The sequence below is a fragment of the Passer montanus genome, unplaced genomic scaffold (genome assembly GCF_014805655.1).
Source record: "Passer montanus isolate IOZ18808 unplaced genomic scaffold, ASM1480565v1 scaffold47, whole genome shotgun sequence".
Lineage (NCBI taxonomy): Eukaryota > Metazoa > Chordata > Aves > Passeriformes > Passeridae > Passer > Passer montanus.
In genome coordinates, this window is record NW_024369596.1 from 2,618,515 (window position 1) to 2,640,159 (window position 21,645).

Below are 21,645 nucleotides of genomic sequence, written 5' to 3' on the forward strand. Positions count from 1 at the left end.
TATACTAAAACTATACTAAAGAATAGAGAAAGGATATAGACAGGAGGCTAAAAGATAATAATGAATTTTGTGACTCTTTCCAGAGTCCAACACAGCCTGACCGTGATTGGTCATTAAGTTAAAACAATTCACATGAAACCAATGAAATTATGACCAGTTGGTAAACAATCTCCAACCACATTCCAAAGCAGCAAAACACAGGAGAGGCGAATCAGATAATTATTGTTTTCATTCTTCTCTAAGGCTTCTCAGCTTCCCAGGAGAAGAAATCCTGGCAAAGGGATTTTTCAGAAAACACGGCAGTGACAGACCCCCCTTGTTTGCACCATGAGGTGCTCAGGGTGTCACCTTAGCTCTGGCTGAGCCCTGGCTGGCAAACTCAGCGTGTTTGACTGAGGAATGTGCCTCAGGATGGTTTGGATTTGTCTTAATCCATCAGGTCCTGGAGGGGGTGATGGCAGAGGCAATTTCTGGCCTGTCACAGGTGCTAATTCAGGGCAGGGAGTCTGTGCCAGCTGCAAGCTCACACTCCTGTAGTTCTTAAGCTTGTGGCTGCGTTTCCTTAAAATTATTTGGATGGGGAAAAAATGGGAGAATTTTCTATGAAATAGGGGAAAAAATGGGTATTATGAATATTTAGTTCTCAAGCTTGTGGCTGCATTTCCATATTTGGATGGGGAAAAAATGGGAGAATTTTCTATGAAATAGGGGAAAAAATGGGTATTATGAATATTTTCAAACTGTTTCTGGGAGAGAAAGCAAATGGGGCAAACCCACGTGAGGGGCTCCCCATCATCTATCTCCCCCCTGTGAGGGGAAGTTCAAGCTCATTTCACTCTCGGTTTATGGTTCCTCTCTAACAGGTTTGCTCAGCTCACACTCATTTACTTTTTGTCTCGGTGCTCGTAGGTTCTTCACAGCTTTCCTCTGCCCACAGAACACTGAGCAGATTTCATTAAAATCATTAATTTGAGTGGTATTTCCTCATCTCACACTTTCTGCCCGAGCCATATTTTCTGCTTTGAGTTGAAGTTGAGGATATCAGACTGATGAGATTACATGACACAAATCCAAGGAATTTGCTGGTAAATCCAAACCTTATTCAGGAGAGAAAAAAAAAAATAGAAGTCCCATAAAAAAACAGGGGTTTCATCTGTCTCGTTTCCCTGCTGACAGCTCCACTGCTGCCCTTTTCTCAGAGATTGCCACCTCTAGATGCTGGCAGAGAACAAAAGCTATTGTACCCTACCCTCACCAACAGAGCATTTTGGCACCAGGAGCCCTCTCCTGGCCTGGCAGCAGTGAATTTCAGCCTTGGCAAGGATGTTACCTGCCAGTCCTTACCTGTCAAGTGACAGCTTGGCTTTGATGCTGCCGTTCTCTGAGCGAGCAGGGGGGATCAGGATGGCATTTTCCCCACAGAGATCTCTCACAGCATCAATGCCCTTTTAATCCTCTCCCAAACCCATCACCCTCTGAACAGAAGTGACAGATCCAAGCCCATCTGCATTAATAAGAGCACAAATTCAGCTGGATTCAGGAAGGATGTGCTGCACAGCTCCCTGTGACAGCTCTGGTTTTGATGTGTTTGAATGTGGCAGGGGCTGCACGTTAAACTCCCAGGTCCTCTTGGAGCAGAGCTTTTCCCAGAGCTCCATGGGGAGCTGAGACTGCAGCCTGATCTGCCCTGAGACTAAAGTCTCATCTCTTCCCCACAAACCTGGTGTGACAGGAGAAAACCTTTGCTGACCTGTTGTAACAGCTCGGTGAAAAAGGAGCTCTGTGTCTGTGACGTGCCCAGGAAAGCTGCACTGGGATCAAGCTTTCCAAATTCCCCATCAGGCTGCAGGGATGAAGCACTTCCAGCCTCAGGGAGAAAGTGCTGGAAGGACAGGGCAGCCCCTTGGGGGTGGCTGCAAGCCCTGCCCTGTCACAAACCCACCAGGAAAGAGCTGATTTTCATAAAACTGCTCCCGTCTCGGCTTTTCTGCCTTCTCTCCCTTTCTCAGGGAGCTTTTCTCATCCACAGCAGTGCCCAGAGGTGGGTCAGGGCCCCTCCCAGCCTAAAGGAGTTTGTTGAGATGTGTTTGACTGGGAAGAGCCTCCTCAGAGAGCCGTGAGACCCCTCAGGCTCTGCCCAACCTGCCTCCCCTCCACGTTCCTGCAAAGAGAAGCCAAAGGCAGTCTGCTGTGCCATAAATGGTTATTTTCTTATTGCCAGCCTGGCTTCTTTTAATGAAAAAGACTAAATAAATCATTAGAAATGTTTTAATTAAAGGGAGAGGGTAAAGAACAGGCATTCACATCCTGGAGACAATCTTGCTCCCAGGGGTTGTATTAACTGATTTGTCTGTTAAGTGTTTGAAGAAACACCTCTATCCCCTGCTTAGTTTTAACCAAGCTCATTTCAGCTCTGCCCATTCCTCTCTTTCCCTCTTTTTCTCTCCTCCTCTCTCTCCTTCCACCCAGTGAAGCCACAGGGACTTCCAGCTCATCAGCTTTGATGGAGAGTTCACCAAATTTTGAGGCTGATCCAGCCAGGAAGCAAATTAGAGACACTTAGGTTCTCTAACTTGCTGCTGCTTTTGGGCAAGGAGAGGCAGGGCTTTTTGACATCCAATTTTTAATACATTTATGTAATGCACCAAACACGTCTTTTCCTGATTTAGCTTAACCAGAGGAATTTTTTCCACAGCCATATGAGAGCTGCTCTATCTGCTCACAGGATGCTCGATAAAGCACAGGCTCATTAATGTGCTGGTGATCTATAGATCTGACAAGGGCTGGGTTTGGTAAATGCCATCTTTTTATTTTTTCCCCCCCTTTCTTTGCCCCTCTAAAAAACACTGCAGAGTTCCAGCAGAGTGATTTGCTGTAAATCACGAGCTGAGGTTTGGGAACTTCATGGGGGAGGTGATTTAGGGAGGGGAGGGGAGAAGCTGCAGACCCTGACCCCAAACTGAGTGGGGCTGATCAATCCCCACTTACCACAGGCCCTGCTGGTGTCCTGAGACAGAGCAGTGCCAGGGCTGGGGCTGTTAATTGGGATGTTGATGAGATACAGATGAGTTCCCCACCAATAGCTCTGGGACCCTTCGCAGTCCCTGCCACATCAAACCTTTTTAATTGAGCAGCAGCTAATCAGCCTCGGTGGGACTGGTTCCTCTTCAGCTGCTGCCCCCAGGAGCAGCCCAGGGACAGGTTCTGCCAAGAGCTCCATGGCTTCTGCCCCCAGGCCCTGACAAAGTCAGTGTGTGCCCTACAGCCCTGCCTGTGCCATGCCAAGTGTCAATCATGTGGTCCAGAGGGGACATTTGGGGAGGAGGGGACATCTGGGGGATGCTGGTGGCCTCAGCGGTGAAGGGTGTGTGTGTCTCATGGTTCTTTGGTTTAACGGTTGATGCTTTCAGTGCTAATTTCAATGCAGGAGCTTTTGCCTCCTTGCTGCGGTGTCACTCAGGAATCCAACCCCGTGGCAGTGTCCTCAGAGGGATTTCCTTCATGTGCTTGTTTGATTCCCTTTCCCCCTCCCCAGTCACTGCCAGGTTCCCTCTCCTTGGGGCACCTTGATTGCGTTGTGCATTCCTCCCTTTTCCTGGGGACACGGAGTGGGGAGATGATGGCTGCAAGCTGTAGGACACCACTTGTAATCAGAGCCCACAAGGTTCCTGTTGCTGTCTGCTGCTCCAAAATCTGGATTCAGGGCTGGCTTTGCCTTAATTTGAAGCTGGGTGTGGGGATGGTAAATACCTCTGAAGCTCGTGGAGAAGTCTTGCCCAGTCATCTCTGTGCCTACAGAAAAATAAGCAGAAGATTTCATTAAAATCACTGCTTTGAGAGGTATTTCATCACCTCACACCATGAGGAGCCTCAAAGGCTCTGCACACAGGGTGGAAGGAGCGAGCCAGGAATGCTCCATGTGGGGATTTTCTACAGAGATGAGAAATCTTTCTGTGCCACCAACCCAAATAACACCTTTTCCAGAGCAGCTAAATTGAGGCACCTCGGCTGCCTGTGGGGAGGGAGCAGTGGCACGAGAAGTGACACTTCCCTGCTCCTTCCAGGCTCGAGACTTTCGGGGCTGCTTCACACTCCGAGTTTCACAGTTTGTGTTTGCCTCGAGATGCCTGTGGGTGTTTGAGGCAGGGCTGGATCTCCTCGGGGCACAGGGAGATGCTGGGAGGTGCAGAGATGATGCTGGGGGGGGTCACACATCCCTGAGGACATGGAGGGAACTTTCTCCACCCTGGCCCTGGGCTGTCACCAGGTCACATCATCCCTCTCTCAAAGGTGTTGAGCCCCAGCTTGCACCCAGCAGGTTGTGCTGCCCTCGTTGCTCTTCTGGGACAGGTATCACTCCAGCTCCTCTGATCATTAGGAACCTCTCCCCTGCTCTGTCAGCCTGTTTATTTCTGGCTGGTTTGTGTGTATTTATTTTTGTGCCAACGCCATCATTTCAGCTTCAAAAAGCTGTTCTACCTCTTTGCTACAGACCTCCTCCACCTGCAGTATTTATAAAGACCAATCACATCCTCTGCTTAAAAACCCTGAGTCCTAAAAGCCCTCAAGTCCTTGTCCAGAGCCCTAACAACAGGATGGTCTCATCCCTGTCCATGTGGAGCATCAGATTGTTTTCTAAAAAACTTAGCAGATGGATATGTTTTCTATTTTCCTGAGGCCCTTTATATGTAGATAGCGATGATTAAAATCACCTTGACATCCATCTTGCAGAAGAGGGACGTGAGGGGCCCTGGCACCCCCTGCCACTGCAGAAACAGCAGCAGGAGGAGCTTTGTCAGCCCGTGAGGGGCACAGGGGTGAGCTGGGGCCAGCCAGGATGGGGGAAAGTGCCCCAGCACGTGGCATTGGTGGCCTTGGTGCCTTTAAAAGCAAGGTCAAACCCACAGCACTGTCAGGAGAAGCGGCAATTAGTCTCAGCACATGCCAGCAGGGGAGGGACAAATTGGAGAACAGCGAGGGCTGTTAAAATTAAAGTTAATCTGTCACTAATCTCTGGTTGAGAAATCCGGGAGGGAAGAAGAATTAGGCAATGTTTGTGAGTGATGACTCGCTCTGAGAGGCGACTGCTGCAGAGGGGCTGCTGTTCAGCACTCAGAGCAGAGGTGGGGAATTCAGCAGGGATTCATCCTGCTTGGATTCAGGCCAGGGGAAGCTGTGCTCCAAGGGCTCCCTGCCCGTGAAATGGGTGGGAAATCTCCCAGTTTGGAGCTGTTGTTCCCAGGGTGAGCCCTGCACTAGGAATGGTCACGGCCCCAAGGCTGCCGGAGCTCCAGGAGGGTTTGGACAAATCTCTCAGGCATGGGCTGGGATTGCTGAGGTGTCTGTGCAGGGCCAGGAGCTGGGCTTTGATGATTCTGAGTGCAAAGCTGTCCTGCTTGCCCTTCCCACTGCTCCCTGTGCCTTGGGATGAGGAGGCTGGATTTGGGATTCCTCACAGATTCCCATGATGGCTTCTGGGTCACTTGGGTTGGATTTGCAGCAGCACCTGGGACTGGAAAGGACTTGGGCCTTCCCTGGGACTGGAAAGGACTTGGCCTTTCCCTGGGACTGGAAAGGATTTGGCAATTCCCAGGGACTGGAAAGGATTTGGCCCTTCCCTCAACACCCACAGGGACTCGGTGTGTGAGGGTGTCTGTGCTGGGCTCAGATCCAAGCCAGCCCCAAATCCTCGAGCCTTTGGTCACACCAGAGGCCAAGCAGGGCCCAGAGCAGGCCCAGAGTCAGCCCCAGGGCTCCCCACCACCTTTCCCTCCCTGTTAATAACAAGATTAACCCGTGACAGAAAGGAAAATCAATCCTTTCCTCCCAGCCTGGCAGCGAGAGGAGAGCCTGCCTCAGTCCCGGTGCACAGGAGGGAGCTGGGTGGGCATGGATTGCTCTGGAGGAGCTCTGGAGAGCCCCCTGCACCTTTGGGGTCACCCACTGCCTCTCACCCCACTAGAGAGGTTTAGAGGACACCAGCAGAGTGCTGGAACCTGATGGGACAGATGAGGAAAAGGAGGAAAAGGGCGTTCATAGGGAGCTGGCCTCTTCAGCCCCCGCTGTATCCACAAGGAAAAGCAGAGCAGGAAAAGCAGAGCAGGAAAAGCAGAGGCTCTTTTAAGGACAGTAAGAGAGCAGGAGTTTAATTTGCACGTTCTGAACGAGCTGCTGGAGGTGCTGATGTCCCTGCCCGGAGCTCTGAGGGAAGGAGATTAGGCTCTTGAAGTTAAAATTAGGTTTAGTGGAATATTCCTCCCCCCTGGCTGAAGGCAGTTGTGTCACAGCTGAATCACGATGTCCTCCAAGCCTGGGGGGAACTGGTTCCTGCCATCCATGCTGGGAATTTGGGTTTGCTGCAGCCACACTGATGCTTGGGTGGGTAAATTGGTGTGATGAGTCTGAATCAAGGGATTTGGAAGTGCTTAATTGTGGTAGTTAAGAGCTGGAAGAGGAGTCATGGAGCAGCACCACTGAGAAGGAGGCTTTGTCCCACCCAGGAGGGCTCCCAGCACCATTCTGGGAGGGACAATCCCACAGATTGGGGATTTCTGGCTAAGATGGACCCATTTGGTGGCATTTGGGGATAAAATTCAAGGCTTTGTGCCTTGCAAGGAGCTGCCCAGCTCAGCACTGCAGGGAGGACACGTGGGAAGGCAGCACAGGGCCAGGCTGGTGGCCCTGCAGAGCAGGTGGGGTGTGCACAGAGGGTTAATCTCTCTGCTGACCCGTTCTGGGGTTGTGAAGGTAATGGAGCATCCCTGAACAGGCCAGCTCCAGGACTGTCACTCAGCAGAGCCATATGGGCAGTGCCTCGCCCTATAAATCCCCTTATTGTGCTGTTTATCTCTCCAGATTGGCCACTGGCACGTCTCTGAAGGGCTCAGCATGGACAACAGGATCTTCTCCTCCAACATATCCGACAGCCTATTCAATACCACGCTCATTGTCACCACCATCCTGGTAAGGGAGGGGGGCACCTGCAGTCCCCATCGGGCCAGCCCAGCCCTCGGGGTGGGGTCATCTGGAATCCTGCTCCCTGCTCCTGCCCCTCAGCCCTGCACTGGGCTGATTTCACACTGCAAGTCTCCAATTACAGCCTGGGGGACAATTCCTGGCTGTGCAATTGAGCTCAGGTCGATGTTGCATATGGAAATGGCATTTGGTGGGTTCAGAGGGTTCGTATTTGATGGGTTCAGAGGGGGCTGGGATGGGAACAAGCTGCCAGTTTGCATCCAGCTCGGAATGGGGCTCTTGTCTGGTGTACAGCTGCTGAGTTGGAAGGGACAGTGGCCCCTTCTACCCATAAAATTATAAAAATTGGCCAAGATAGGCAGGATTTTTATGAAAACTTGGCATGTACAGGCACCACTGTCTGTATTGAACAGGTTCCCTTCCAGGTGCTGCCTGTCCAGTGATTTTTTTGCTCCTTCTTTAAAGACACCCAAACTCCTGCCTGTCTCCTCACAAAGTTTGTTGGAAAGGGGACAGACTGGAGAAGTGGCTCTGTGCCAGGAGAGATTGAAGTCTGGATGTCCTGCCATGACTCACTGGGCTGCTCTTGCACTTCCCAGCTGGACACAGCCCCCAAATCATCATCCCTCAGCTCTGCTTTGTGTCCTAAACCAGGATAAATCTGCACCTCCACACAGCAGGGAGCACCAGCGTGGAGACAGCTCTGAGAGCTCGGCACCACCTGAGCTCCCAAGCTTTCCTCATCCAGTTTGAGAGGGATCCATTGTGCTGGGATGTGCTTTTTGTGGTTAGAACTAGACTTTTTTAAGGTTCCTCCCAAACCCACCCACCGTGCGAGCTCTGGCACTGCCCTCCCTGCTCCGTGCTGGCGGGACACCTCGGCTAAGATGGGAATGACAGCTGCCCAGTTTCACTGCAGGAAAACCCTTACTTAATGCTGAAGTGGAACCACCAGGAGCTGGAGGGCAACGACCGCTACGAGGGTTTCTGCGTGGACATGCTGAAGGAGCTGGCGGAGATCCTGCGCTTCAACTACAAAATCCACCTGGTGGGCGACGGCGTCTACGGCGTGCCCGAGGCCAACGGCACCTGGACAGGCATGGTCGGGGAGCTGATAGCTCGGGTGAGTGGATCAGCTCCTCTTTTAAACTCGGCTCTGCTGGGCTTTGGCGCTGCAAAGCCCCGCCGTGCTTCGTGGTGGTGAGGATGGATGGGGTTTTGGTCTGTTTGGGAGGCTTGGAGCAGAGGGTTTGTGTGGTATTCATATTTTCTGAAAAAAATCCCTTCACTCAGGGTTTTTCTCCTGGGAAGGTGAGAAGCCTCAGAGAAAAGGAAAACAATATTATCTCATTTGCTTCTCCTGTGTTTTGCTCGTGTGGAATGTGTTTGGAGATTGTTTACCCACAGGTGATTGTTTGATTGGATTTCTGGTGTGAGTTGTTTTCACTCTTTGGCCAATCAGGGTCAAGCTGTGTTTGGACTCTGGAGAAAGTCACAAGTTTTCATTATTATCTTTTTAGCCTTCTGCAAGTATCCTTTCTGTATTCTTTAGTATAGTTTAGTATGGCATTCCTTAATATAATATAGTATCATAAAATTATAAATTAGCCTTCTGAGAACATAGAGTCAGATTCATCATTTGTTCCTTCATCTGGGGGAAACCCAAATGCAGTAGGATTGCACTGTGTTCTGATGGAAAATGTGTTTCCTGGGGTGGTGTGGCAGTGTGGGAAGAAGTCAGAGCAAGAGCAGGGCTGTGGGATGCTCTCGGGGGTGCTCACTTTGTTGGGAAGGAAGTTTGGACTCTGGGATCCCATGTAAAAACTCATTACAGAGCAGATTATTTTCCTGGTGGAAAGATTAATGAAAACTTGCAACATGAAAACTCAGAGCTTGATAGAAGCTGGAAAAATTTACAAAACCACACTGGGGTGGAAGACAGTAAGAATCCCATTTCTGCCTGGAAAAGTTTTGGCAGATTCAATTGAGCTGCTTAACTCGATGTTACTTTTGGAGAAGCACATTTCCTATTTCCTTGAAGTGCATGGCTTGAGATCTTTTTACTGCTCTGCTCTGTGGAGTTGCTGCCCAGCAGCAAAGCTGAAAACTGAATTATTTTGCTGGGTTTGACAATAATTCTGTGTACACCTGGGCTCAGCCAGCCTGGACCCTTCTCCCTGCTCTTTGTTTTCCTCTGTGATGTTTCCCAGGCTTCCTGAAGCTTAAACACAGCTCACAAACTGCTCTGAGATCCTTGGGAAAATAGGCTTAGCCACAGCTAAAGTGGGATTGATGCTATTTAAGCCAATACTTCCTCACTGATTCCTGCCTTGTCATTCCTGACGTGGCCCTGAGAGCCCAGAGCCACTTTCCCAGCTGGTGACAAATCCATGGTGACGTGGGTTGGTGATAATCCCCCCACTGTGGGAGAGGACACCCTGAGTCATTTGCCTTCTGCAGAGCAGAGGAGCAAGGGTCCAAACCCATCCCCTGGGGGTCCAGGCAGGGATCTGAGGCTCCTGCCAGATCCTTCCTCCCTGGAAAATGAGCATCACTTCACTCTGTGGTTTACTGGGCACAGTGGAATTTGGTTGGAAGTTGGGTTTGAGGATTTTGGAGGCTTTTCCATGGTTCTGTGGTCTTCAATGGGTTTGTGATCTCTAGAAATGCCCACTGGCACCTCCTGCTCCTTCCCCACATGGTGCAGGGCAGTGCTCATCCCACTTCAGGAGTTTCCACTGGGTGTTTGAGGTCCTTGAGGACAACTCTTTGCCTGGAAGAGGGAGGGATTTTGGGTTTCCTGAGGGTCACAGGCAGGGCACTGAACAGACTGGAGACTCCCCTGAGCTCTCCCTGTCTCTGGGGTCAGCCCTCCCTGAGCAGTCGCTCTCAACGCCAGCTGAGAGCCCGCCTCCATCTGCTGTCTCCAAAGAGCTTCTGTGAGGCTGTTTGCAAATGCTCCAGGCTATTGGCATCGTTTTTATCCATCTTTGTGTCTCTGTGTGTGTACACACACACACACAATTACACTCCTGCAACATTCCTTTGGGGAGGGAAGAGGGAAGGAGCTGAGAGCTCAAAAGAAGGGAACAGCCATCAAACTTTTTGGCCTGCTAACCTTGGCAGTGCCTCTTCATTAAATGGGACCTTCTGGAAGGTTTGTTTTTCTCCAGTGATGAGTATTATAACTTCATCTTCACACAGAAACCGTTTGTTTTTCCTGCAGCCTTATTTAGGAGGGTTTTTTGCTTCTGCAGGGCAGAGCTGTCAGAGCCTGTGAGGCTGGATCACAAATTGGGGGAGAGAAACAGCTTTGTCTCTTGTTCTCTCTATATCCCTGAGAGTTTTTATAATGGTTTCAGCAAGTTTTTGATCAATTCCAGGCACTGGGCTCAGGCCAGCCAGGGCAGAGCTGTGTGTCCTAGCTGCTGTGTTTATTCAGGGCTGCCTGGGATGTTGTTTTTTGAGGGCATTTCACTGCCCAAGGTGCTTCTGTTCATCCTTGATAGTCATTCCCCAAGGAGGTTTATCCTTGATTCCAGCCCCTTGTTCACACCTGTCCCATGGGATCCAGCAGATCTTGTGTTGGGTGCACATATTCCTTTTTCAGTGGATTTATATATTATAGAAATTACATATATATATATATATATATATTCTATTTTTACTCTGCCCTTTTAGGACAAAAAGGAGCACAAACCTCTCACAAAAGTGCCCAGTCCTTCCCAAAAATGAAAGCTCTGCCTCTGTCTAGCACAGTATCAGTACAGGAAAATAATTTTGCCTTGATCCTGATCAGCCATCAGAAAATAAGGTTTGACTCTCACTCAATGTGCAGGACCAAAAGGTCACAGAATTATCCAGCCGCCCCTGTAATCCCTCTGTGGCACGGGATCTCCTCAGAGCAACTCTAGGCTGTTTGGGAGAAGATGTTTCATTTTATTGCTTCTGAATTAACCAGCTATTGATTTATTCTTAAGCGCTGGGAATTCCATTACAGCTAATTGTGCACCCTGATATGATTGAGCAGCATGCTGGACAAACACAAATCTGTTGCTGGCCCAAATTCACCAGTACATATCTTATTGACCTGCTCACTAAACAGGTTGGGAGGTGAGGAAGAGGGGACTGGGATGGCTTGGGAATCCTGTGCTGTTTGTGATCAGCTCATGGAGGTTTGGCTTGGGAGAAGTCACCTGGAAGGACTCAGAATCACAGAATGGTGATCTAGTTTCAACCCCCTTTACACCTTCCACTACCCCAGGTTGCTCCAAGCCTCATCCAGCCTGGCCTTGGACATCCCCAGGGATGGAGCAGCCTTGGCTTCTCTGGGAATTCCATCCAGCCCCTCACAGGGAAGAATTCCTTCCCAATATCTCCTTCAGTTCCAAGCCTCTTCCTCTTGTCCTGTCACTCCAGTTCCTGATGAGGAGTCCCTCAAGCCCATCCTGCAGTGAGAGATGTCACAAATGCAGAAAAGCCTGGGCTAATTTGTCCCTCTGAGCATGCAGGGCAGGGAGATTGAGCACCCAGCTCGTTCCTGGAGTGAGCAGGGCACTAAAGCCACTCTCCCTGTCAGCCTTCCTGGCTCTGGCATAGACAAACAAACAAGGGAGAACAGCAAATCTTCTCATCTCCTCCTTTCTGGCATGGGAGACTTAAAGGGCATTTGGGCTGGAAGAATTACATCCTGCTCCTTGCTGCTGCAGTGCAGCTCTGGCTCAGAGTCCCTGATGGTGTCGGCTCTTCCCCTTCTCTCTCTCCCCAGCACATCCTCAAGCTGAAATGAATTCCCTGGCTGACTCAACCAAGGGATCAATTTTCACAGCCTTAGCCTTGTCCCACCATGCCTGGCTCGATTCTGGCCAGGATCAGTGGTGATCAAAGCTCTTTTTGAAGTGAGGGACATGAAATTATCCATCCTGTCCAGCCTCAGGAGCAGCAACACCAAGAACAGGGAAGCCCTTAGAGCTTTGGGGTGCTGGTTTTCCTTGCTGCTGGCCAGGCACTGCTTTCCCTTCAGCTGCTCCAAAGGGAATGGCAGGAAGGGGAAAGGAGGGAGAAGCTCTCCAGAGCTGGCAGAGTCCTGCTCTCCCCTCGCAGTGGGTGTTGGTGTGTGCAGAGAAAATCTGTGTGTGGGTGAAGGGAGGCAGGGGGAGATGTTTGCAGGCTGTGGTGGTGGCAGCTGTGACAAGGGGGCTCCAGGAGGGGGCTGTGGGTGGCTGTGCTAGTAGTGAGGGGACAGGCAGAGGGGTCTGCAAAGCACTGCTGGGAAATCCAGCCCAGGATGGGGAGGGTGCCGTGAGCTGGGCTGGTGTCACTGCTGTCCCTGCGTGCTTTGGGTCCCCATGCTGGTGCTTCACCTCAGCTGGCTTTGCCACAGGCAGGGTGAGCACCTGGCACAGGCTCTGTGCTCCCACAGAGCGGCCAGGTGAGGAGAGATGGGCGAGGGCAGGCTCGGGGCTGACACCTGCACTGAGTGCTCAGCCCGCCCTGGCTGGGGCTTGCAGGCAGAGCTGCAGCCTGCAGCGTTTCCAGGCTGTCACTTCTGATATGGCAGAACTCACACTTGTCCTTAAAAGGTCCCCAGACACCTGTTTGGAGTGACCCTCCTGCCTTTGAACGCAAGAACAGGCATCAGGGGTGGCATGGGACAGCAGAGAACCTCTGCAGAGAGCAGGGTCACCTCCAGCTGGATGGGCTTCCACTGGGGCCCCCCAGTGCTGCTGGCTCTGCAGTGCTGGGTCCTGAAGCTTGAACAGCTGTTTCAGCTTTCTGGGAGGCTTTTTGAGCACAGGGACAGTGCAGGAGAAGGGTTTGCTGCTGTCAGGGCTCAGTGGGCAGCACTGGTGACAATGCTGCTGCCACAAGCACCCAGGGGACGTGGCATCCAAGTTTCTGCTCAAGCCAGGGACTGCTGCTCCTGGAAAAGACCGCAGCCCTGTGCTCCCAGAGCTGTCTGGTTTGTTCTCCAGGTGTTTGACACATCCCCAGCCCCGAGCCTCGCTCCCTGCGCCGTGTCCCCTCAGCCTGGCAGAGGGTTGGGGTCTCTGTGGGGCCTCAGCTGGGCTCTTCTCCCGGCTGCTTTCTGCCATCCCATGCCGTGGGAGGCTTCTCTGGGATCTCTCCGGGCTGGGGCTGACATCAGGGCCCATTCATCACCATTAGCTCCGAGCTGAGCCCTGTCAGAGCCCGCGGCGAGGGGGCGGATGCCGCCTCTGGACTGGCAGTCCCTGCAATTTGCTCCTGAAGGATGCTTAATTGTTGTTCCTCCTCGGGAGCCCGGCTCAGCCCCCGTGTTTAATGTCCTTTCCAGAGCCCTGCTGCAGGCAGAGCCCACGGGAATGCCAGGTAGGGCGGTGGTGGTGGCAGCTTTTGTCTGGCACGCCAGCCCACCTGGGTTTCCTCTCACCTAGCGAGGTCTGGCCTTGCTTGGGCGGTGTGTTCTCAAGAGAAGTGGCTGTCTCCACTCCCAAAAAGCTCTGGGTCTTTTTCTAAGCCTATTTCATGCCAACATTTATAGCTGCAACTGTGCTGGCAGGATGAAAACCAACCCCTCTTCCCTCCATCCTTTGCCTCCTGTTTTTCCCTCTCCCCAGAGCCCAGACGTGGACAGAGTGGAGGGGCACAAAGCAAAATTCACTTCTCCTCCCGCAGGGCTTCCTTTGGCCCATAAAATCCCAACCCCTACCTGTGCTCAGGTGGGGAGGCCAGAGAGAACTCAGGTTTGCAGAGCTCCTCTGTAGCTCCACAGAGCTCAGTGCATCACCAGAAGTTTTGTCAGGAAGCAGAGTTGAAAGCATGAAATGGATGAAATTCAGGCAGAGAATTCTTTGCATGCCATTCCCAGATCAAAGTTTCCTGCTATCAGAGATCAGCTCTTAACTTGCATGACTGAGCCTGCAGAGAGAAGAGAGAGGGAATGATGAGGAGCTGGAGCTCTGCTGCAGAAATTTCTGCACCTCTGATGTGGCAGAAGTCCTGAAAAGTTAGCAGGGAATGAGCAGAAGGAAATAACTCTGATGGAATGGCAGAACCCCCTGGAGATGAGAGGAGGGAGCCGGGCAGAGTCTGAGTGAGGGGAAGGCTGTGCTGCGTCTCTGCTCTGTGGGCAGAGGGAGGGGATGGATTTGCAGTAGATTTTGTGTGGGGAAGAGCAGTTCAGGATGCTGCTGAGGATTCAGCAACACCAAGGTGTTGTTTCTCCCCAGAGAGCCCCAAAGTTGAGCAAACCTGGGGATGCTGCTGCTCCTTAAACGGCACCTTTATATTTACTGCTGGGTAGGAATGAAAATTTCCTGCAAGCTTTGGCATGAACCCCTTTTGCCATGGCATTTTAACCTTCTGCTTTAGTCTGTGGCTTTGCTGGTGGGACTGTGTTTAATTTGGAGGAGAATTCCATTGTCAGACTGAGCTGTGTCTTCAGCAGGAGCTTTGCTGGGAGGGCTCTGCCCAGGCCAATGGCACCTACAAACTTTTCAAGTAGAGAGAAGAGGGGTTTAGGAAATGGGAAAATGACACCTACAAACTTTTCAAGTAGAGAGAAGAGGGGTTTAGGAAATGGGAAAATGACACCTACAAACTTTTCAAGTAGAGACAGAGAGGCCTTTTCAAGTAGAGAGAAGAGGGGTTTAGGAAATGGGAAAATGACACCTACAAACTTTTCAAGTAGAGAGAAGAGGGGTTTAGGAAATGGGAAAATGACACCTACAAACTTTTCAAGTAGAGAGAAGAGGGGTTTAGGAAATGGGAAAATGACACCTACAAACTTTTCAAGTAGAGACAGAGAGGTTTAGGAAATGGGACAATGGCACCTACAAACTTTTCAAGTAGAGAGAAGAGGGGTTTAGGAAGCTTTAGGCTTTCCTCATAGATAAAATTCTCCACATGCCACGTTCCAGAGATGAACTGATCCCGTTTTAGTGATCTGCTGCTGTTTGCACAGGGCTCAGCTGCTCGCACACCACGCTGGGATTATTGGTGCCTTTTAAAAAGCCTGTGGGTAAATGTCTGGCTATGCAGAAATTCTCCTCAGCTCCTAATTCATTGCAGCCTGAACCTCTCAGGAATCTGTAAGAGCTGCTTGGAAACAATTCCAAAATCCTCCACTGAGCATGTCCAAGCAGCCCTGTGTGACCTGGGAGGTGTCACCTTCTCCATGACCCCTTCCTGGGCTCGTGGGTCACCTCCCCTTTCTTTTCCTTTTTCTGGTTCCAGCAGTTCCCTCCTGCAGCCCCAGGACCTCCATCAGGCCTGGTGGTGCCTTGGCATCTGCACAGACCTTGTCAAATTTAGGGGCAAAAAGTGCAAACAGCTTTTCTTTCTCCCCCATCATCTCTTTTTCCACATGCATAATCATCTTCCTGCAAAGGAGAGAAACAAATGGATAAGGGAGTGGAGGTTTCATTTTTACAGAAAGCAATTACAGACATTAAAAGAGCTAAAGTAATAAAAATAATATTTAAAATTCAAATCCCTTATCTATATTACAAGGGTTTTAACATGAGAAGGAGTTATTTTTATTTTTTTCTCCCCCTTAATCTCATTTGCTTTGCAGGTCAATCTGCAAACTTTAATTCCAGGCCTCTGATTTTTATTTTAGTTTTTTTAATTTGGAGATTGATCTCTAGTTCTGGAGGTCTGGGTTTGGCAGGTTTGTGAACTCCATGGCTCAGGGGTGAGGATGCTGCTTTGTGCCCTACCTGTGGTCCTTGCTTGTACCAGAAGGGACAGCTGTGCTCAGCAGGGAGAAGGGGAGGTTGTATTTTCTACAGATTAATATAATATTTATTGGTTTATAGCTCCAGGTTTTAATGTATTAAATGAATAAAAATGGCAATCAGGCTGTGAGCACTTGGGGGAAGGAGCTGCTCCAGCCTGAACGGGAAGGGAAAATGGGGAAAGGAAGGGAAAAATGGAGAAAGGGAGGGAAAAATGGAGAAAGGGAAGGCAAAATGGAGAAAGGAGGGAAAAATGGGGAAAGGGAAGGCAAAATGGGGAGAATGCTCCAGAGCACAGGGTGGGCTAAACTTTGGGGTGAGTTTGTGTGAAACCCAGCCAGGCAGAGTGGGGAGCTCCCGCTGTCCCACAGCGATGTCCCAGAGAGGAGCAGGGTCCTGTGTGCCCCCAGGTTTGCTGCTTTCCCAGGATTCTGCTGTCCCACAACAATGTCCCAGACAGGTGGCAATGTCCCCCCTGCAGGAGCAGGGTCCTGTGTGCCCCCAGGTTTGCTGCTTTCCCAGGATTCTGACCTTTTCCTGTCCCTCCTCCCTAGAAAGCTGATCTGGCCGTGGCGGGGCTGACGATCACGGCGGAGCGGGAGAAGGTGATTGATTTCTCCAAGCCCTTCATGACTCTGGGAATTAGCATTCTCTACCGAGTTCACATGGTAAGAGCCTGATTTTAGAGCCATTTATGCCCCTCCATTATTTGCATGCAAACCTGCCTGGTTAAAGGAGAATAATGAACGACTCATAAAAATATTTTGGTTTCTTATTTAAACGCAAATGTGCTCGACCTTTATTTCCTGCTTTTCTCTGTCTCTCTGCTGCGTGTCAGGATTGGTGAATTCCTTTCCTATTCAACCATCAGCCCTTTGGCTTCTCTGCCCACACTTCCCAAGGCACATGATGGATTTTTTGGCATGGTGAATGGTTTTAGAGTGGCTTTAAGTGGCTTTAAGGCCACTGAGTGAGGTGTGCTGAGGGCAGGTTTGGCTGGAGGGGTGCAGCAGCATGCTGGAATTGCAGAAACTTGGCTTGGAGTCACCATCCAGTTGGATTTAGTGGTAAAACTGGCTGGGAGGCTGAGCTGGGATACCTGTGGGTGCTCCTTGCTGGTGTTGGGGCCATTCTCGATCTCAGCTTTGCTCTCTTGCTGCCTTCTCCCACCTGAGCATCCCATCAGGAAGGAATCCTGGGCTTTCTTTGCTGTCACCTCCTGGAGGTGCTCTAGAGGCAGATCAGCCTCTGCTCTCCAAACCCCAGGGGAAATGTCCCTCCTGGGGCAGGCAGGGGCCAGGCTGAGCTCACAGCCCTGGGCTCTGCCTCCTCATTTGTTCACCCTAAAGAGCAGCAGCCCCAGGAACGCTCCTTAATCTCAGGGGGTGCTCTCAGCACAGTCGTAGCATCACAGAGTTTGTTCAGAGTTCCTCCCATGCCACCCCTGCCAGGGGCAGGGACACTTTCCCTATCCCAGGCTGCTCCATCCCTGTCCAGCCTGGCCTTGGACACTTCCAGGAACGGGGCAACATTTTTTTCTCTTTCAAAACAGGTGGGAATATTCCCAAGGGATTTGTGTGTGCAAGCATGTACGTGGTGTTGTGTGTTTGCTTAGCTAAACTTGTCCTAAGCTCCCACAAATCCTCTTTTATTTGCTTCCTCCATTGTTTTACCTTCTCCCTGAAGCTCAGGAAGGGCCAGGTCTCCCCCAGTCACTCCCAAATTTCAGGTGTAGCAGGCAAGCTCCTTTTGCAGCCCCAATCTGCACTTGTGGTGTGAGTGACAGTGCCTTGGTTTCTGTCAGCCCAACAATAGCAGCCAAAAGGAAAAAAACCCATTCAAGCTGCCTCTCCCAGCCCCCTCTCCACCCGGGAGGCTGTTAAGGATGCAGCGTTGGGGATGAACAGAAACAAATTCACGCCTCTATCTCTGTGCTGAGTGGCTCCTGCCAAGAGCAAACAAGTAATTAAAATCTAGTTAAAATTCTGCTTCCTCTGGTACGCGCAGAATTTAGGATCAATGATTTAACTGATCGCAAAGGAAAAAAAATTTTAAAAAATAAAAAAAATAAAAAAAAAAAGGGTTGACTTTTACAACTCCTGGAAGTCAAATGGAATTGTCCCTTGCCCACCATGGGTGGGTTTTCACATCAGCCTTGTGGAGCCAGGACCTTTTCCTGACGGTGTCTCCTAGGATTAAAATCAGATTTAGTTATTAAATACTCTGTTATTAGGAAGGAATTCTTCCCTGCGAGGGTGGGGAGGCCCTGGAATAGATTTCCCAGAGAAGCTGTGGCTGCCCCATCCCTGGAAGCATCCAAGGCCAGGTTGGATGGAGCTCTGAGCAACCTGGGAGACTGACAATTGTCCCTGCCCACCAAAAAAGGTTGGAACAAGGTGATCTTTATGATCCCTCCCAACCCAAACCATTCTGTGGGTGTCCTGCAGCAGAATCTCCAGCAATTCCCTGAGCAGCACTCCTCCCTCCAGGGGAAAAGCATTTGCTGCAGCCTCGGGGAGCTCTGCAGGATTTGTGACACTTCTGCTTGGGCTGGAGGTTCCTCAGGGCAGGGAGCATCTGCTGCCACCAGAGGAGCACAGCCCTGCCCTGCTCCGTGAGGCATCCACCAAACAGAGCAGGATTCATAATCCCAGACTCCAGAGGGGTTTGGGAATTCTCCTCCTGCCCTCAGCAGGGCTCCAGCCACTCCACAAAGGGGCTGGTTTGGATCTGAGCTGCCCAGGGACCCAGGCAGGGTTGCAAAGACATCTCCCAGGTGGGGTCACCCCACTGGGGGCAGCCAGGCTCGTGCTCTCCCCAGGGCAGGGAAGCTCAGAGCCCTCCCTTCCCTCTCCAAGCCTTGGCACCTCTTCCTGCAGACCTTCCCTGCTCAGCTTCAGGAGAGTGCCTGAGAGCTGTGTGGCAATCTAACTTCTCAAACTGGTAAATATTTGTTAAACCAGCCACTTCTGGTTTTCCTTTAAGGATGTGGTTTGCTGAGCAGCCCCACAGCCTTCTTCTCCCCACCCCAAAAACCACCTCTGCAATGTCAAAAATTGCAGCTGACGTGTGTTAATCACGGCTCGGATGAGATGGAGCCTAATAAATAACCACAAATGAGCCTCTTCCTCGCTGAGGAGCTCTCTCCACACCCTGGGCTCCTTCAAATGTGATGACATTTTATTTTCATTTCCATGTAGCTCCAGTGGCAAGTGATTTCTCACCCCTTTCTCCTCCCCACGCCGCCAACCCAGCCACCACAGAGCCTGTGCCTCTTATCACACATAACCAAATATGGCAGCTTTAACCAGGGCTGTCATTTTTCTCAATTTCTCTGCTTGTGATACAATCAAGGCTGGATTTCTGACACTGGAGCTCTAACAGGCTTCCTGACTCGCAGGCTGCCGAGAGGAAAGGCTTGGGTGGTTTCATCAGGTGCCCATCCTGCCCAGCCAGGGGGGTGTGGGGATGGCAGGAGGTGGATGGGGAGCCCTGAGCAGTCCCTGGGTTTGGCAGGGGCTGGAATCAGGTGCCCAGGGTCGTTTCTGCATGGAGGGATAAGTCAGGATGATTTGTGTCTTACCCATCTTTGCTCACATCTACTTCTGTGGCAGGGAACGAGGGGCTAGAGATGATTCTGGCTGCTCAGCCCTGAAAGTTTTTGCCTTCAAAATGAGGAAATGGAGGCTGGGAGAGTGCACAGCTACAGCTGAGTTTAGGCCAAGTGAGCTGAGCCTTAAAGTGTTTCGATTTGGTTGCTGCAGAGGAAACAAGATGGGAAGGATGGATGGAAAAACTCCTTCATTCCAGCCAGAGGAGGCTTGAGAGGGGCTGAGAGGAGCTGAGCCCCCACCTGAACCTCTGCCAGCAATGATCCCTCCCCACCAGAGCAGAGTGGGGACAACTGCTGGCCCCAAGAATGTATTTGGTGATTGTGAACCATGTGGTGGCTCCAAATGAGGCTCGAGGTTCAGAGCAGCCTGTGCAGGGCTTTTACTGACCCAGAGGAAGAGGAGGGATCTGGATGTGCCCCTGGAGCAGGGGTGGCTGGCTGGGATGTGTCCTGGTTCCGTGCCCTGTGGCTGGACCAAGCACACATCAGCATTTCTGCCTCCTCAGGATGAGTTTTCTTTCCCTCTGACTTCCAGAGGCAGGAGAGAGTTCTCTGCCCTCGTTTTTGAGGGGAAACACTTGTGAGAAATGGCATGGATGGGGCTGAATGGGGTCTCTCCAGACTCTGCCTGTGCAGGGCAGGGAGTGCTGAAAACAACAAATCCAGGGCTGTCCTCTCCTTCCCAAATGTCCCCCTTGTCCAAGCTCTCCAATCACCAGTATCTGCCCAGCAAACTGCTGCTCACTGACTGGAAAAAATTAAGATTTCCAAGAACAATTTAGGAGGAGGGTAAATTAATCTCTCCCACATCCATCTGAGGATTTGCAGGAGGCCTTCATCAATTATTGGACATTTTGAACATATCTATTCCAGGAAAAATAGCTCTTCCAATTAACAAAGCTCTATTGGGACTGCCTAAAAATATCTGACAGACTCCAGATATTGTCATTCCCATCTTCAAAACAGACAGATAAGAGAGAGTTTGTGCCCTCCGTGGGAACAGAATATCTTTATTCTTACCCACAACTGTGAATGAAAAGAATATGTCCCAGCAGCCTGGAAATGACTGGAGCTGAAAAGAACCAGAACTACTACAACTGTAAAGTCACAGGAGAGATTCACTGCCAAGCTGGAGATTTAAAGCTTCCAACGCAATTTCCTTAATGAGAGTAATTTATTGACAAACTGCCCCAGAAATATAAAGAAGACATCAAGGCCTTAATTGCAGAAAGGAACTTTGTCACGGGAGCATCTCGCAGGGGGAGGCTGAGCCAAGGCTCTGCCAGGGCCTGTGAGCTCCCTGCCAGCTCTGGGGTGCCAGGCAGGATCATTCCCTGCCCTGCCTGGGATGAGGAGCTCCAGGAGCTGCAGCTGGCTCAGCAGCCTCTGCCCTTCACACCTCGCTGGCTCCCTCATTGCATCCTTGAGGAGGAATGAAGAGTTACTGAGCTGCTTGAGCTGCTGAGGAAGAGGGGAACCAGGGTTGGAGGGGCATCCAGGAGAGGCAGGAGGGGGAGAGCTCTGGCAGTGCCACCCTTTGGCAGTGCCGCCCTTTGGCAGTGCCACCCTTTGGCGTGGATCCTCTGGATGGGATCAGTGGGAAGGGCAGAGGGAACACCCCGTGGCACCTGCAGGAGGTGCCCTGGCCTCTCTGGATTAGGGAGAGGAGCTCCAGCAGGGCGAGCAAAGGCTTCTCCTGGAGATGGGATGCAGCTTCCTGCAGATTCTGTGGCTCTGAAAACCAGAACACAGCAGGAGCTGACCAAAAAGTTGGGAAAGGACACAAAAAATGTGGTGTCTTCCACTGTTTGTACCTCACCTGTTGAGAGGAGATAACCTGGAATAGAAGAGAGACATTGCCTTGAGGAGAGACTCTGGAATTAAACCCAGGAGAACCTGAACTTTTCCTTGGGAATTGACTGAAAGTTAATCTGAGAACCTGAACTTTTCCTTGGGAATTGACTGAAAGTTAATCTGAGAACCTGAACTTTTCCTTGGGAATTGACTGAAAATCAATCTGAGAACCTGAACTTTTCCATGGGAATTGACCGAAAGTTAATCTGAGAATGGGTGCTGAACCACTGGTCCTCAACTCACCCATTTGCTAAAAGCCTTACCAAGCCAGATTCTCTAAAAATGCTCATCCCAGATTGCTGAAAATTAATCTGAGAACCTGAACTTTTCCTTGGGAATTGACTGAAAGTTAATCTGAGAACCTGAACTTTTCCTTGGGAATTGACTGAAAATCAATCTGAGAACCTGAACTTTTCCATGGGAATTGACTGAAAGTTAATCTGAGAATGGGTGCTGAACCACTGGTCCTCAACTCACCCATTT

The 21,645-nt window shown here is 50.8% G+C and overlaps 1 protein-coding gene across 2 annotated transcripts in view; it reads left to right on the forward strand.

The window, feature by feature from the left end:
* GRIK4 (glutamate ionotropic receptor kainate type subunit 4) overlaps positions 1–21,645 on the forward strand; it is a 185,739-nt gene that overhangs the window by 150,972 nt on the left and 13,122 nt on the right. For both annotated transcript variants that reach the window (XM_039722070.1, XM_039722071.1), the window contains 3 exons: positions 6,856–6,963; positions 7,895–8,098; positions 16,250–16,363. In XM_039722070.1, the coding sequence (XP_039578004.1) occupies positions 6,856–6,963; positions 7,895–8,098; positions 16,250–16,363 (426 nt within the window). The remainder of the gene's footprint in view (positions 1–6,855; positions 6,964–7,894; positions 8,099–16,249; positions 16,364–21,645) is intronic.